General features: G+C 40.7%; 1 protein-coding gene across 5 annotated transcripts in view; it reads right to left on the bottom strand.

The window, feature by feature from the left end:
• ppargc1a (peroxisome proliferator-activated receptor gamma, coactivator 1 alpha) overlaps positions 1 to 13,302 on the bottom strand; it is a 277,417-nt gene extending 264,115 nt beyond the window's left edge. For 2 of the 5 annotated variants that reach the window (XM_039822706.1, XM_039822707.1), the window contains exon 1: positions 12,564 to 13,298. In XM_039822706.1, the coding sequence (XP_039678640.1) occupies positions 12,564 to 12,644 (81 nt within the window). In that variant the 5' untranslated portion in view covers positions 12,645 to 13,298. Of the gene's footprint in view, positions 1 to 12,563 lie in introns of all 5 variants that reach the window. The other 3 variants (XM_039822711.1, XM_039822712.1, XM_039822704.1) reach the window with 2 other exon arrangements.
• Between the last annotated feature and the right edge of the window lie 5,318 nt (positions 13,303 to 18,620).

Raw genomic sequence — 18,620 nt, 5'->3', positions numbered from 1 at the left:
TATTATTATTATATTATTATTATTATTATTATTATTATACACTTTACACACAGGCATGTTAGTGTCCTCCCGATTTTCATACCGTAACAGATAGATATAAATATAATAAGCAGCCTGTTGCCCTGAATAGCTGCAGAGCAAAAGAGGCGGAGGGAGGACAGAGGAAAATTAACCGCGATCAGCCGCGCTTGTAGCATTTTAAACTACCACAACATTCTCATAATTAGGTCCTCTCTCTAGGAATCACCAGGAATTTATTCTATTACGACAAAAGCCTTCTACACTCTCCATCCCTTTCTTATAATTAAAATACAGCCGCTGCTGCTATTTACATAAAGATGCAGTATGCACCATATTCTCTGTCACTTTAATGAGAGCAATAAATGCTATGCTAGCTTTGGCCATTTATAAATTGTATGGCACAAATTGTGGCATAAAGGGCAAAAATCAGATGAATGACAGACGAAGGACAGCTGCGGCATCGTCCCTCCATTAAACGCAGCAAATGGCCAACTGTGGCCCGGGCAGTTAATTAGCCAGAGAGGGCCTAATCAGAGTTTTGGAGCTGTGGTCCTCCCCAGGTAACACACTAATAGGAGAAGCTTGTGGAGACACAGATGGAGTAAAGAGTGTGAAAGCAGGGTAACTATTAGCTTTGGGCTTCTGGCATGAGTATCCTACAGTAACCTGCTTTGACCCGTGTGTAAAAAAGGTAAGTTGTGAAATTGGCCAGTTTGAGAGATTACAATATATTTGTAATTATTAGGCAGTGGTTCCCAAACTGGGGGTCAGGATAAATCGGAGGAGTTGTCAGATGATTAAAGATGACCTGTGGAGATTCCTTATATACAAACAGTTATGTTTACAATCACTATTTCTCACCAAATATAATTTTTATTAACAGGCAACAACTGTCATTGTCGTTGAGCGGAGTAGTGTGAAACCTGAAGCAGGAATGTGTACCACATAGTCCGTGCGCTCGTCACCTGCACGCTCATGCATGTTCAGGATTGTAAAAACACTTTTCCAAATCATTGTTAGTAGTCTAAAACGCCACAGGGAACCTTTACCAAGACAGCAAAGAATGGTTTATTAGAATATATTTCTTAAACATTTGGTTTGCAAGGTTTTGGTTTTACCTCACAAAACATTTGTTAGAATAATTTCCATATTTTGATACATGTAAACAGAACAGCTACTTTAATTAGAAAATAAAGAAGGTAGCTGAAGTTTTTTGCTACTTTGGAAATAATTTGAGTCATTTAGAAAGGCCTTTTAATTTTGATGTTGGTTTATTTAATTTTTATTATTTTTTTAAATGTATCAAACTTTTATCAGACCCATCATGAAGAACAACAGCAGTCAAACCCACTCAACAGTGTGTAACTCAAATAAAAATTATCCAACAACAAATATAAAGCAGAAATTCCACTCCCTATTGTACAATCTGTCAACCTGAACAAACTGGAACTTCGCTGCATATGGTCTGGGAGTTTGAACAGGTGCATTAGTTCTGGAATAAAACAACATGAATATTATATGATGTGATAGGATGTCTAATTCCTACTGACCAGATTGTATTGTTACTTAATGACTCTAAATTACAACTGCTTGGGAGACAGAGGAAAATTTGGCTAGCCAGCTCAACTGCAACCAAGAAAATTATAGCTCAATGCAGGCTTCCACCCCACTCGCTTTGTGTAAAACAGTGGTTGGCGTATTTTCTAGACATAGTTATGCTTGAGCTCTCTACAGCAAGGATTAACAAAGCCAGATCATCAACGATCAGCCTATGGGAAAGGGCAGCAGCACAACTATCAGACCTAATGGCCTCAGCGTCACAAGAACTAGAGGAGAGTGACTAGGCAAGGTGTGGTTTGTTTGTTTGTTTTGTTTTCCTTGAGACCGCTGAGGGTGGGGGGTGGGAGAGGGTTTTTGTTTTTGTGTAATTTGTGTTTTTCTGTTTTGTAAACCATTTGACACTAACTGCCATACACTGTAGAATGTATTCTGTATGTCTGAATGATATAAATGGTGCCAATAAAAATGTATCAGAAAATATAAAAGAAGAATTTTCATACATTGGTTGAACTGCTCACAAATTATAGACCTAATGTAACCTGTGACAAAAGGGTCTAGAGAAGCATTGCTTAGCAATAAATGGTCATAATCTAAAAAAGGTTGAAAATCTGCAGTATGAGACATTGCTGTGTGATTGAGTGACCGTAAATAAGATGGAAATCACCTGCCTCCCTCCTCAGGATACGTCCTTGCATCTTGAAGTCAACAGAGGAGAGAATCGAGCATCTCTGTGCGTCCTCTGTAAGTACGAGACAACAGTGGAGGAGCTCACACTGAGGCAAACATTCACTGAGATAAGACACACAAATGCCTTAAGCACCCTGAAGTTAACCAGAAAAGCTCTCTGTATACATATCAAACAAGTCCCCCAAAATAGAATCCAGCCAGCTCCTGTTACGTCATCTTCCACACAATCAGTCAGCTAGCACATTCCACAGAGGTGAAAGTGAAAAGATGAAGAGGAAAAGAGGGAAAGGCAAAAATAAAGTCAGGTTGTCCTGACTAATGATGTGATGCTGGATACAGGGAAGCTTTTTTCTAACAATTAAAGCGAGGGGGGATTATTGATTTCCAATGGTGCTCTCGAGTGACTTGCTGGCTGTCACAATGAGGCCCGGGGTAAGGTGACCATGTCTCTGCTCAACGTGATAAACCTTGCATGTCATCAGGTAGGGAGGACACGGTGTCCCCCTTCCACCCCAACCTCTCTGCCTCACAGACTGCCGCTACAGCATTTATCATGATGCGATGTGGAATTATGGAGCACTTCATTTAGTAATGAAGTCACCAAGGAGTTGGCAACTGCAGCCGGCACATACCAAAACAGAAGTAAGGGAGTCAAAGTTAGGAGCCTTTGAGTACAAACATTTTAAGTTCACATGCTTATAAAGACACCAATTCTAAATGTGCAATATGAATTTTTTCCAGATGACACCTTGGCCAGCAAGGCAATCAGGCAACTCAATGTGCGGCTTTACAGGCATCATGGGAAGTGGTGGCAACCTAGATGAGAGGTCAACTCCAGCCTTACTCCGGCGATAAACAACCATAAATCAGAAGACGAGCTGTCACTCGAGTAGATCCATCATGGGCCAACCCATGGCGCCTAACACAAATGCTTGTAACACGGCGAGGAAAATAGAGAAAAGGCCCATGCAGATTGATTGGCTCTTTTAAATGAGTGGCAGTGGGGTTATGTTGATCGATTCCATGGATAATTGACTGATTCTGGTGTTGTTAGAAGTAGAGTAATGACTACATGTCAGCGCTGTGATCGGACACAGCCCACAGGTATCTGAAGTTATAGACATGGCTGAGAAATAAAGTTGATAACCTGCAAATAAATTGTATTTACGTTTATGCTCTCTTTGGAAATCTTTGGACTGTGTTAAAAAGGGTTTAGTAACCAGATCATGGCAAGAGGACAAAACAATGTGCTTGCTGAAAACACAGCTATAGGAAGCCATGGAAAACATCAATTTACAAAATAGAAGACAGTCCATACTAAAATGATCTTGTTTGCCAAGCTAATTTGTGGTGTATTTATATGGAGTATGGAGTCCCAGCTGAAATGCATGCTGCATATGAATATCATTTTTTATTGTCTTGGAATAAAAGTTGATTGGAATTTTTATGGTTGAGAATTCAGCCAAATGGAGAGGCTTCTCATCTAATATTCCTACACCTCCGTGGGAAAGTCGCCATTCTCAAGTCTAGACCAATCAATGAATTACCTTGTTACTCAGGCATTAAAAGACATAGCCAAGGAGGAGTAGTAGTATGCATTTGGAAACCTTCCCGGTTTGTGACAAATTCACAGCTGTTCAGAATTGTCAGTTGACATCAGGAATATGAAAAGCAGAAAACCGCAAATTCAAGATTATGAGTTTTCTATAGATCTGTGAAAAGATAAAGGATAGAAAAAGGTCCAGAAAATGCCACTTCACTTCTAAATGAAGGACCCCTCCCTTTTGGTGAGATTCAGCCAGCTTTATTATGCAAAGAGGTGGCCACAGAGTAGAGGAAAGGACACTGATGCATAGAATGCAAAACGACTTTTAATTATTCTTGGGAAAAGAGCACAAGCCCTTGGCTTGTTTACCACTTTACCGGAAACAGCTTATGATTGCTTTGTAATTATCTCCTTGATAATGTAAAATGTACCCCCCACCTCCTTTCCGTCCACTCCTTTCCGTAGAACACCAAACAAAAGTGATCAAGCACTCATCATTTAGCCCAAATGTTTTAACTTTTATTTGGAGGAGGTGGAGGGAGGGCTAATAGATTATGGGTAATGAAGCAGCTCCAGCAGTAACACAAATAGGACTTGTTGTGAAAGACACAGGCTAAGGCACGGCATTGCTGTGATAATCAGTCTCTCTTTTGTCTCATGATAAGCTAAGAGCCTAACCTTCACCCAAAGAGCACATCATTTCCCCTATGTGAGACTTAATGAGACATTAGCCATACTAACAAATGGTGGACGAGAAAATGAAAGTGACTTTCCAGGTAAAGGCCGTTTGCCTGACCATAATCAGTCCCAGAGTGCAGCTAAAAGATGGAAACAACTCTGAGTCTCCGTCTCAACAGCTTGCTGTGGCTTTTACGACGGGCCTCCCAGGGCCCATCGAATGGCATGTAACATCTTAATATGCCTCAAAGAGAACAGGTAATCTGCTTTTGTTGTCGCCTAGTTTGCTGTGATATAGACAATGCAGGTGGCCCGTTTTGGCTTGTAATTCGGTTTATGTGTAAGACAGAACTCAAAAACAATTGCCTGTCAGCTTAGCCATGTATGTGAAAGCCTATGGTTTATATACTGCATTGAGGGTTATCTATTGCAGAAATAATTCAAATTTGTACTATAGTCTTAAAAAACCAATAGAGAGCACATATTTACCATGAAGCATGGAATGTGCAATGCATTTCATTCCTATTTAAGATCATATCAATATGCATCTGGCATTATTGAAACATTGAATTGTGCAAGTACTTTTTCTTTTGTGCAGCTCAGAGTGGTTTGGAGACATGGGACCAAAGACACGGTGGTGGATAGATAAAGAAAGGAAGTGACGAGTCGGTGCGTGAAGGGGCCCCTGTTCCCCCGCCGGGCCTCCCAGCTCAATTAGCTCAGCTCATCCCGGCTTTCTGCTGATGGGAAAAATCAGCAACACCACACTGTACCATACAGTCCAGGGAGTCTAGCCCGTTAGTGAGTGAATGAGTGAGTCAGTGTGCACATTATGTGCCTGTTCTCACATGCAGATTTTGCATTTGTGTATCCCTGTGTGTGTGTGTGTGTGTGTGTGTGTGTGTGTGTGTGTGTGTGTGTGTGTGTGTGTGTGTGTGTGTGTGTGTGTGTGTGTGTGTTGTCTCATATCCGTTAGTTTGGAGCCCCACAGTGCTCTCTGTTTCAAACACCTGAACCAATTAGGGTACTCTTTAGGGTTTAGAAAGAAAGAAAAAAAAAAAAACTAAAGCCACTTACATTAATGTCATAAACAGTCATGCAAAACTTAAATTATGAGAGAAGTTTGTCTGGATTCACTTATTGAGATTAAAAAAAAAGATCAACTGGAGAGAGACCAAGACCAAAAAGTCAGTGTTACGGATTATGAAACTCCCGCCAGAGACTGGAAAGGTTATACTGTATTTCCGACACTTTTCTGCCAACAACTCTAGGCTAAGAAAGAAACTTCTTCATGTCTACATTTTTAACTCTCAGTCAGCACCAACAACAGAAAAAAAAAAAAAAAGATTTAAACTTTTTCTTTACTCCTGCAATCAAACTCTGAATCGTTCTGAGAACATTTAGTGTTGCCCATACTGTGAAGATACTGTAGGTGGTCTGCATGTAAAATGTAGTGCATAAATCATTGAGACGGCCCTGGGATGTGCTTTCAGGATGTCCTAAAGAAGGAAAAAAAAAAAAGGAAGGAAGCAGGCCATTGCTGTATGACAGTGTATGGAGGCAGGGGCTGGGACCTTTTCAGAGATGCACATGCGCGTCTCAAAGGCAAAGTGAGACGGGAAAGAGCACTCAGTGTTGGGGGGGAAAAAAAACGTGACTGAAATTGCTTGGCCAGCACATCTCAATGCCAAAATCTATTTAATCATGGAATAAGGAGGGTTCCAAAAAAAAGGCAGTGTAATATTCCTGCATCAAAAGTGCCCTGCCCCCCCCCGCGCCTTACTTGACATGTGACCTACAGACACTTTATGACACACAATACATTTAACTGACAACATCAGTCTTCTCATCCACTGCTGTGACATTTTCTAGAAATGAATACACCTCTCACACATTCCTTCAAATCTAGTCAAGAATGCTGCAGTGCGCCAAGTAACTAGCTAAACAAACAAAGTAAATACACCGATCATGCCGATGATAACATCCAAAGCGAAATGCAAGGATGAAGGTCAGTAATTGAGAGAAGGTGGTGAGATAGAGGCACGGTGTGGTTTGTTTTTCTCCTGGCAGGGGTCCATCTGGGCGCGTGCGGCGGGCTCCAGGGCGGTGTAGGAGCACGTCTGTGCAGAGGTTAAGAAAAGCAATTAATCCACAGCGGAGATAATCAAAAGGAACCTCCCCCTCCAGACACCTTGGTGGGGGGGAAGAGAGAGAGAGAGAAACGGAGAGACAGAAAGAGAGGGAGATGGGAAAATACTTATTTACAGGCACTGTTGGCGCGATCAAAAGCACAGGGGTTCAGCTTTGCCACCGGGGCCCTCCGTTTCAGGTGGAATTGATAACACTTCAGATGTACAATTCAATGTTTGTGAGAGTACTTTTACCTCCCGGTGAGAAGGCAAGGATTTTTCACAGTCTAAGCTGCATTTCCTTTCATCTCAGATTTTGCAAGGTATCAACAGATTGTCAATGGTGAGGAAGACATTTTCCCACACATAATCAAAGAATGTAGTCTGGAGTGCCTGCACTCCCCCTGCTATGATGAGGATTCAGACGGCACAGTGTGAGAAAACAGGATTAATATCTCTGGAAACTAATATTGTGATTACATTAATTTATCTGTGAAACAAGCTCCTCACAGAGACAGGATAAAGACTGAAGATGAAGCTGAAAGATATTTCGCCAAAAAGCATCAACACTATCTTTTTTCTCAACTAATATACAATATTTGATGTAGTAAAAAAAAGCTTCTCCTCCTTAAAATCTTTACATTAGATTTAACTAATGACATGACTAATTTTATAGTTCCATGGGGAATCAAAGCGTGTTGCTCCCTCTGGTGGTTCACATATCCATTTAGAATTAAAATAAAGTTTAATTTGGGTACATCCATGTTTATGATGTGGTCAACAAACTTGCTTTAGTCTTAGTGCTCCAAATGCATTGTTAAATCTTTCAAAATTACCATGGAGGCAGAAGAGCTACAACTACGGCATGTCAATATATAAATAAGTACCATGTTGCTATGATGTTGCCGTTTAGATTTGTCCTTTTTACGTCTGTGTATCATCATCAAAATCTTGCAGCAAAAACTGGCAGACGGTTAGCAGGTCAGCGGTGAGTAAGCGGCACTTTCAAAGTCTTGATTAGATAATTACCCATCCATATCTTAGCAATATGTTGCAAGGGAACAACACGCTTCTCATTAAACTGCAAGACAGGCCCTGCTCCTGTGGGTTGCTATCAAAAGCAAGGTGTTCAGCAGGCTCACACACTTGTTGATTAAAAAAAAATAAAAAATTAAAAGATGTGCCAACATGGAAATTAGATACACTCTTTAGGGGGTAGTTGTAGAAGTGGGAGTAGTTCTAGGTAAACAGAGCAGATCATGGACTGAAACCATGACCAAAAGTAAGTGAGTAGGGCTGTACCGAAAACCATTTGTTGAGCTTCGAAGCTTCGATGCTTTTCAATAACGAATATTCAAAGCTTCAGTGGTGGCAGCAACGACAGGTAAAACAAACATTTCCGACTGCACCTGAAGGCAGCTTTATTTCACGGAAGAAGGGAGAAAGAAAAGAGCCGAAGCGAGAGATGAAGTGACTGCTTTGTTGTTGCAAGACACAGTCAGCTGTTGTTAAACAAAATCCTGGGCAGTTGAGTGCTTGGGTTTCGTTTTATACCTTCATAGTGTTTAAAACTTTTTTGTAGCAGCGATAGAGGCAGTGATGTTCCCTGTTGCTGTATGTTACGGGACTCAAGCCGCAATATGGACTGACAAGTCTGATAGCTCCTTAACGTAACATGATTGCCCACCGCAGGGTTACGGCGGGTTGCTTTACTCCAAAAGTTGAATCAGACTCAACTTTTTGCTGCAGGCATTCAAAACAAACGGAAAGATCTGCGTTTTTGCCAGACTGTCTCACAAGTGACAACCGACGCAGTGTGTGCTAAGGAATGTTTAGCCAGCCATGCCTCACTGTATTGGCATTATGCACGCTGCAGAGCTGTACTATCTTTACCTTTATCAAATCGCCTGACAACACCAGGCTGATACAGTATAAACATACAGACCTCTACACACATCTGACTGCTTGTTTGTAGCAGACATTTAGCTAGCAGCTTCATCCCTACAAAACACCACAGTGAATTTCAGCCTGCATGCACATTTAAAAAAAAAAAAAAATTTAAAAACGAATATTCAAATAAAAAATTGAAAATCATATACCTACCCATCGAAAGAATATTTGAATAATCAGAACCAGCCCTATTAGTGAGTTTCTCACACAGGTAATATGGCTTTTTTCAAGTTTTGCCTAATGTTTTTTTTAATTTAAATATGGAATGGCCAGTTCACCTCATACTACATTCCTTATCACTGCTACCACGCGTCTTGGAGACAATCATGAGCCTCTGCTGATACACATGGGCTAACTCAATCCACAATCAATCACCGGTTCTTTAATCAACATATAGACTACATCACGTTGTTCCAAAAACCAAATAAAAAGTATCAGACATTATTCAGCTCATTCTCACTTGTGCCACTTCATAGCACTTAATCATGACACCCTATATAGCAGCCTCAAATTAGCAATTAATCTTACTTTAATTTCCTGTCAATTAACGTGGAGCACATCATTCTATACTCAAAACAAATAGAAGTATAATAAATAAAATGTGCCTCCACTAAACCGATTCAGGCTACAGACTCATTACACTGAAAAAGTGACTTGCATGGATCAAATACTGTACATAAGAGCGTACACAAAAGGAGCTTTCATTTAACCAAGCCACTGAGTGAGTAGTAACGCAACTTGAGCCTTGCTGTGATGAAATACACTGTAGGCAGAAGCAGACACATGAAAAAATGCATTAGTCCTTACTGCTTCTGAGAGCATGCCGTGTTACCTGCAGCTTTTTGAAACGTCTTGAATGATAGGCTTCACCCTTTTGAGCTGGACTGCCAAGTGCTGGCACGCTTTTTGTCGAAACAAACTGAATACATTGCTTTTGAAGAGCAGGGACTGGAGCCTGGAATTCTAAAAAGACATGCACAAAATGTGTGATGAAACTTTCAGCACCACGGACAGCAGCCCTCAAGAAGGCTGTCGAGGGGAAAGCGAGTGTGAGATGCAGAGAGTGGAAAAAGAAAGAGATGGAGTAAAGAGAGAGGCAATGAGTTCATTTGATAATTAAGCGAAGACATCATCTTCCCCACCCCGTGCATTTCAGCTATCCCCATGTCTGCTCTTGGAAAAGTGGAGGTGCTTACCCCAACACACACACACACACACACACACACACACACACACACACACACACACACACACACACACACACACACACACACACACACACACACACACACACACACACACACACACACACACACACACACACACACACACACACACACACACACACACACACACACACACACACACACACACACACACACACACACACGGCAGGACCCAGCTTTTCCACAGTTTTTCCCTGTCTCTGTTTCTTAGGCTGAATAATGCAGCGCCTTTACCCAGCGCTCAAGCATGAGTGGATAATCTGGCCACAAGGACAGGCTGTGTCAACATTTCCCTTTACTTCCTTATTTATTTATTTACTTACCCACCCGCCGTAGGACTTGGGGAGGGCGAGGGAGGACATGTGCCTGGCTAACAACATGCTGGCCAAGCAGATGACCTGCTTTCAGAAGGTTCTTTTTTTTTTAACAGATTTTTAAGGGGAAGAGTGCAGACTGTACCAATTTAAATTTGGGAGATTACATGCAAGCTTTTTAGGGAGACCAGATTTTGTTAACTACTAATATGACACAGAAATGTAGAGCCGTGGCCGGCTCAGTGGGTGGAACAGGCGCACATATACTAGAGAGGTTTATGCCTTGACGCAGAGGTCCAGGGTTCGAAGCCAACCTGTGACGATTTTCTGCATGTCTTCCCCCTCTCTCTCCCCCCTTTCTCACCTAGCTGTCCTATCAAAAAGGCAGAAAAGCCCAAAAAAGAAAAGAAAAAGAAAAACAAATGTAGAGCCGCCTGCAACTAACGATCATTTTTATTATCGATTCATCATTTAGTCTACGAAATGTCAGAAAAAGTTAAATTGTCTTGACAAATGGCAAGGCAACTTGCACTATCCTGGAATGACAAGACCACGCTTCGTTGTTCACACATATAATGATGGTAAAGTTGGACTGAATTTAAACTGCTTGGTTTGTCCAACCAAGGGTCCAAACCCAAAGATTAACAGAATTCACAGTATTATATAATGTATATAGAGAAGCAGCAACTACTCACATTTGAGAAGATGAACAAGCCAATCTTCAGTATCTTTGCTTGACTGACTTAAAAGATGAATTGATTAAAATGATAGGTGATTCATTTGCTTTTGATCAGCTAATCAAGGAATGGACTATTTAATTCTGCACTCCACAAATGTATTGGCTGTCATGTTTTCAGTTCAATTAAAAGCACATTTTCAATCGTCACATTTAAGAATCATGTCAAGTTATGAACTTTTACTTTTCAACCCTCTGTTCAAGTTGAACACAAGTGATGGGTGTGAATCCAGCTACAATCTATGCTGCTTAGTCAATAATTTCTTTGTGGATGTTAAGTGTCTTAAATTTCTAAATGTGTGACGTGCCTAAATCCATTTTGCAGAACAAACTGCTGAGGCTTAATCGTTGCACATTTAAAATGCCATTCACAATGACTTCTGAATCATGTTTGGGGTGGCTTTTGTTTTCTGTGCCTAAACAACTGTTACAAAATGACTCTTAGCACAGCCAATCACAGGCTTGAGCTTTAAGAGCCTAATCCTCTTTAATTTGTGATTACTTGTAATTCAAAATGGTGGCCCACTAAACCACGGAAGATATTATTTTTAAAAAGTCTTCATCCGCTGTATTGCAACCTGGATACTGATAACAGAAAAATAAATATTCTGTATATATATCCTGAGCTCTCATGGTGGCATTCATGTAAATTACCATAAAAATCACTGTACGAATATTTTGGCATCAATCAATGAGCAAAAATTGCTAAATAGCTGAGAGCCCTCTTAGGAATCAGAGAATGATTTCATTGGCATTCTTGTGGCAGATGACTTTAGCCTCACACATTCCTCAAACAAATTAGAATGTGAGAATTAAGAGGGACTTCATACAGCATGATAAGTGTATTTTAAAAGGCAGAACTGATTAAGCTTGAGGGAAGAGGGAGGAATTAGGTAATTATCTACAAAACAGACACCACTGCTGCTCTGCTGTGCGAGAGAACAGGCCCAGCACTCCAGGATTAAAGTGCTCAGCACCAAGTCTATTCTCAACAACAACAAACTCGGCCCAATCCAAGTTTGCATTACCTGATTTTAACACCTACCTGGCAACCCATGGGTCTCAAGACACAGGGATATGATGAGTCTTATGATCTCTACGTGAAAAAAAAGCATCACTCAGTCCACATAATACTTTAGATGACGCATTTCAGTTAGCTTACTTCAAAAAGAATGCTAAGTTTGTGTTTATCTCTAATTTATTTATAGAATTCCTGGCATAAGATTTATTTTGTCTACTAGGTTAATTTATTATTGATTTCAAGGGCAGGATGTTTGAGCCCTTTTTACAGAGCGCTGTGGAAGTTCGGCAAGGCAACCTTTCAGAAAAGTAGTTTGGACACATTGGGGCGCTTAGTCGGCTACTTTTCCATTTAATTAGAACTGTAATGTCAAGCAGCAAAAGCGTGTAACAGACCTGGTAGAAAAATACAAGAAATGTAAAGAGGCTATTCGAATAGGCCTACCCTCTTTACATTTCTTGTATTTTTCCCACCAGGACAGTTTTGCGGATCATTAATTAAAAGGACAACTAAGTTTTATGAAGTTGCTACAGTACCTGCTCTCATGTGCTAACTCACTCGGGACATCCTGGAACGTTACAACTTATTTGACTTATTTTTTTTTTTTTAAATCAGAGCAAGTTCGTTGTACGCCATTTATTTATTATTTTTGCCGAAAGTGATAGCGTTATGTTGGCGAGAGAGTCGTGTCCTACCTGCTCGTAGCAATTCTCCCAGGTGAGGTTCAGTAGGCAGGAGGAGAACAGCTCATCTTCGGTCCGGGCATAACCGTCCATGGTGTGTGTGCCAGCCGTCTCGGTTGGAGGAGTCTGCGGAGTTCTTATGTTGCAAAAGGAGACTGTGTCTTCTATTTGTCTTCCCTCGGCGAGTGTCTCTTTCTCTGTGTCCCTCTGCCCCGCTTGCTTCTCCGTCCGGCGCTGTGGAAGCTGTCAAACGAACAGCGGCGGTGTGCTGGCTGCTGCTTCTCCCCGTCACGTGAGCGGCTTCTCCCAAAAAATAGAGTGATGCTTTCGAAGGCGTTGGTTCCCAAAGTGGGGTCCGCGGACCGCCTCTAGGTGTCAGCCGCCGGGTTAAGAGTGTCCCCAACATGGTCATTTTGTTAAATTCCACTCTATAGCTAAATGTCAGGGTGGCAAAATGATTGTTGTTGTTGTTATTATTATATCTCTTGTCACTCCACAAATGTGGTCCTCGTGAACATAATAAGCTAGCTAGCTAGCTAGCGAGCTTTCTCTTAATTAAATTCACCTGGTGCTCCAGCTGCAGTAGTGTTCAATGGCTGCAATTTAACACAAGCTGCTCCAAAATCACTCCTTAGTTCACTTGTTCATGATTCCCTGCTACACTCAATAGTTTATGGTAGGCTACTAAATTGACATTCTGGACACTTTTAAATCACTAGTTACCATTTTGCATTCTCACTGACCTGCTGCTGATTTGAAAATGTCCTCAAATGTGCAGCAATGCATTGTGGGCTTTCTAGCAACAAGTTGTGCACATACTATGGAAACTTTTTAGGACCCTTTTGGGCCCTGTGCTTGAGTGACTTGGATTCATGTTAAATATTAATTTCTGATTACTTTAGACACAAAATAAGAAATACTTAACATTTTCTTTGACTTGTTGGTGTCACTTACCTACAACATACAAAATCATGTTATGAAAAAAAACAGTGCAGCAAAATAACTTAGTATTTGTGACAATTTATGTAGGCTTTGAATCAAACTTTGCGCAAGCTGGAGGGAACCAAAAAATTGACAACTTGCAAAACATTCAGCTCTGATGTATTTGTGTGACAGGAATGAAACACCGAGGTACACTGAATCACGTTACTTTTAAATGTTTTAAAGTTTATTTGAAAGTGACAAATACAACAACAATTTAACGTAAGTCCCTATACAACCATAGTACACACACACAGGCGTTGTCTCAGGAATGTGTGGGCATGTGCGCTGTTTTTGAATGACATCTTCCTCAGTCTCCTGTTACTTTTGTTGCACCTGTTACTTTGGGGTAACAATCCTTTATTATTACTGTAGTACAGAGAAACTGGGGACATTATGTAATTCCCTGCATAACTCTACCTAGCTTCAACCTGAGCAGAGGTTCTAATCACACCAAACAAGTAAAAACAGTGCAGGACTTTTAATTAAGATGAAATGCTGATATGAAAGTTAAAATGTTAGACCTAAAATTATTTCAAGAAGTATGCTGAAATGCTAAAAATAAAACTTCCTTTTACTTCTTGAAACCCACTTTTAGAAGATATCATGATATGTACCTTATACTCTTCTCACTTTACTTACCTGCCTTATTTGACAGCACAAAATTCAGGTTTACTTCATTTCCTTTGGGTTCAACTTCAGCAGAATTTAACAGGGTTTCGCTTTTAGCTTGGTATTCACCACTGGTGTCTAACTTGTCCGTCTCCATCCTTCTGATTTTAGCGCCAGTGAACACAAACTGGCTCTGCCCATCCTGGCCATCATTCACTGCAGTAGTTTCCTCAGCGTGTTTTTTTTTCCTTGAATTTTTTATTTACTTTTTATTTTTACTCCGTAGCGGATGTGATTTCACACATCCTGCTCTCAGGTATCTTCCCACAGGCCCTGAAAACTGCAGTCATCAAGCCACTCCTAAAAAAGAACAATCTAGACACGACACTAATGAGCAACTATAGGCCAATATCAAACCTTCCATTTTTAAGTAAAATCATAGAAAAAGTGTTTTTTCAACAACTCAACCTTTTCTTATCGCTAAACAACAGTTTTGATGCCTTCCAGTCAGGTTTTCGACCACACCACAGCACTGAGACAGCTCTTGTTAAAGTCTTTAATGACATCCACTTAAACACAGATAGTGGCAAAATTTCAGTCATAGTATTACTTGATCTCAGTGCTGCATTTGATACGGTAGACCATGACATATTGCTTGACCGATTGGAAAACTGGGTTGGTCTTTCTGGCTCAGTACTAAAGTGGTTTGAATCCTATTTAAAGAATAGGGACTACTTTGTGTCTATAGGTAATTATACATCTGAGCATACAAATATGGCACGCCGCGGAGTTCCCCAAGGCTCAGTTCTGGGGCCTCTTCTGTTCAACATCTACATGCTTCCACTGGCTCAGATTATGGAAAACAACAAAATAAGTTACCATAGTTATGCGGATGACACCCAAATTTACATAACCTTATCACCAGGGAACTATAGCCCAATACAACAATTAAATATGTGCATTGAACAGATTAATGATTGGATGTGCCAGAACTTTCTTAAATTAAATGAAGAAAAAACGGAGGTGGTTGTTTTTGGAGCAAAAGAGGATCGATTGAAAGTCAGCGCTCAGCTTCAAACGACAATGTTAAAAACAACAGACAAAGCCAGAAATCTTGGTGTAGTCATGGACTCAGACCTGAATTTTAAAAGCCATATTAACATAATTAAAAACTTAGCCTATTATCACCTTAAAAATATATCAAGGGTTAAAGGACTTATGTCTCAGCAGGATCTGGAAAAACTTGTCCATGCTTTTATCTTCAGTAGACTTGACTACTGTAACGGTGTCTTTACAGGTCTCCCCAAAAAATCAATCAGACAGCTGCAGCTGATTCAGAACGCTGCTGCTCGAGTCCTCACTAAAACCAAGAAAGTGGATCACATCACTCCAGTACTGAAGTCTCTACACTGGCTTCCAGTGCCTCAAAGAATTGATTTCAAAATACTTTTACTGGTTTATAAATCACTAAACGGTTTAGGGCCAAAATACATTTCTGATCTGCTACTACATTATGACCCACCCAGACCTCTCAGGTTCGGTCGGGGACAGGTCTACTTGTTGTCCCCAGAGTCAGAACTAAACAGGGGGAAGCAGCGTTCAGTTTTTATGCTCCACATATTTGGAACAAACTCCCAGAAAACTGTAGGTCCGCTGCAACTCTCAGTTCTTTTAAATCTAAGCTAAAGACCTATCTTTTTGATGTTGCTTTTCTTTAAATAATCTATTAACTTTAATTTCTTATACTGCACTGTAACTTTTATTCTTATACTGCACTATCAATTTTATTCTTGTCTTTTAATGTTTTTAATTTGTTTATTAATGTTTTTAAATTGTTTTCAATTGTTTTTAACTGCTCTTTAATGTTTTATGTAAAGCGCTTTGAATTGCCCTGTTGCTGAAATGTGCTATACAAATAAAGCTGCCTTGCCTTGCCTTGCCTTGATTTAAAATGTACAATACTTCAAACAATACATACTAGTACACAAAAAAACTACTCAATAGTAAGGCGAGTAATTGCAATTCATTACTTTCCAACTCTGATCATACATTATAATTATTCAATGCCAATGTAGTATACACAACCGTATACATGAACCTGATAGTCTAAAACTAAAGGTTTGCTGACCACTTATGTGTACACTGTGCAGTTGGTCAATTGTGCCATTGTCCCTAGGCTTTAATGCAGCTTCAAAATATGAGCCCTGCTGGTTCATATCTTCAAGAGGCTGATTTACATCTGAGCCACCAGGTGAATGCAGTAAACGAGCTGCTGGGATAGAAAAGCAGCAGTACTCTGGAGCCAGGACTACCACTGCTGTAATAGAGGGAGCTGTCTGTCCACATTTGAGTAGGACAGAGGTGTACCATCTGGAGGAAGACTTTCACTGGGTTGAAGAATGGTGGAGAGGTTCTCTGTGTATGTTCTGTATGCTGTATGTCTACATCCATTCACTGTCAGTCAAGAGTTGAACTGCACCTGGGTTTGGACTATCTACATGTCAACACACATTTTTTTTTAAGATGGAAAACCATGTTTAATGCAAAGCAAATTCAAATGGTTTAGTTGCATAAAACTTCATACCAAACACCTTCAGTTAATTCTTTTATTTATCACAGGCTGTGAGGCGCAAGTTTTAAACAAGCCAATTATGATGGTTTAAAAGCCTGCCTGACTAAAATAATTATATTCATACAGCGTAAGACAAAAAAATAGCAGTTTATGTCAGTATGTCAACCATTAGAATTGTAAAGCATTGTGCAAAACACAACAGAACAAAACCAGTACAATTTGTTATCCACGTGCAGCCATGCTGAGCACAGAAAATCTTTTAGTTCACTGCAAACTTTACAAGGAGGGCTGCTGGCAGAGCTCATTTGGAGAGCTGTCTTTTAGCACACTATTCATTGTGACGTGAGACCCGTGACGTGAGACCTGTGCAGTAAGACGGCCCTTTTGTTCATCAGCTTTCTTTTCTGGCCTCCTTGTTTGATCAGATGTGTTGGCCACGCATGATCTGCACCCGTTTGAAGTGTGTGTCAAGAATTCACTGCAGTAGTGAGAGTACAGAAAGAGAGAATGACAGTGAATGTGGTGGTGATTGGCCATATAACACAGCCTACATATTTCATTTGGTTAATTCTCACGAGGCTTGTTAGCAGAGTCAATACTGCAAATTGTGGAATAAAAATGCATTAAATTGCTATGCCTTTGAGTAGCAATAAATAAAAGATTTTGCAAGGCTTTGAGCTTTCTGTGAGAGTTTCAGGTTTTGATTGTTGTGTTGCATATTTCAAAGGAAATGCATTATTGGGGAAAAAATGTGGTCAACCAACTTAGTGCCTTGGAAGAAAAGCAAGCCCTGATCTGGAGGAAAAGAAAAAGACTGATGCAAGCAAAATGAAGAGCGGTTTGTTCTTTAGCCTTATCTGTCACCATCAACCATAATCTGTCCTGTGCTGTGTAGATTAATTTAAAGATTATGGAGTGCCATACATTTGCACAGTGCAGGGGAGTGCCAAGGCAAAAGAGAAATCACAAATCGTAGAGCCGGCTTCCTTCTGAATATATGGCACAGCTCAGCCTGTTTGTCTACTCGTGTGCCCGTCTGTATCTTCTGTGAGCCTTCTCTGATCTGTTTCTTCTTCTGCCCAGTGACACATAAAAGCGTTTCACAGAATCAAATCAACAGCCTGAGATAATTCAGTGTGACAATGTAACAATTGTGTTGGTGTGATTTTATGTGGGGATATTTCTATCGTTCACACAATATCTCATGTAGGCTGTGGCAGGGAAATTGGGTGAAAGTGCAGGACAGCCACGTTGAGGAGGAAATAAATGAGGTCAAATCAAATATTGTTTCCCCTCTGCCGACAGGTAGTGGCTGCACATTTCAGCACAGGTGCCTTCAGTAGTTGCGTGATTCATTTCAAACTGGCAGCCCATTTTGAACATGCAGTCTACATGCCACATCTCCCCTACATAACCAATTTATCAAGCCTAACCCGGCGGTACGTGCATATACTCCCCTATCACAGAGAAGGCTGGAAAGCAACTGTCATAGATGGCATGATTGAATTGTTCCCTTGCACTGTCACCAGAGGGGCTATTACTTCAAATTAGCATACAAATTCAAACCAGGACAGATGGATTTGTCACATTCCAGTCGCCATCTTCCTGGAAGATTGGCTGTGCTTGTGCTGCGTGATGGAGATAAGACACCTGTCTCAGCTCCGATTGGTGGCTGCGTGGGATGGGAGGAGGACTGGGTGGAGGGGGATGGATTTCCTGAAACGCTGAGGTGTTCTGCAATAAAGTTCCCTACCCACGGTCTCAAATGATGATGAGGCACCATGCTGGACTCTGTGGGTGGCAGGAGATTGAGCTGTAGCGAGGTGGTGATTCACACCGTTTGGGAACACGCTGAACAATACCTGTCTGGTATTTGTTTGTGTTTGCTACTTTTGTTGAGTTAC

This window comes from Perca fluviatilis, chromosome 14 (assembly GCF_010015445.1).
Source record: "Perca fluviatilis chromosome 14, GENO_Pfluv_1.0, whole genome shotgun sequence".
Taxonomy (NCBI): domain Eukaryota; kingdom Metazoa; phylum Chordata; class Actinopteri; order Perciformes; family Percidae; genus Perca; species Perca fluviatilis.
This window is presented reverse-complemented; position numbering and strand designations above follow the sequence as displayed.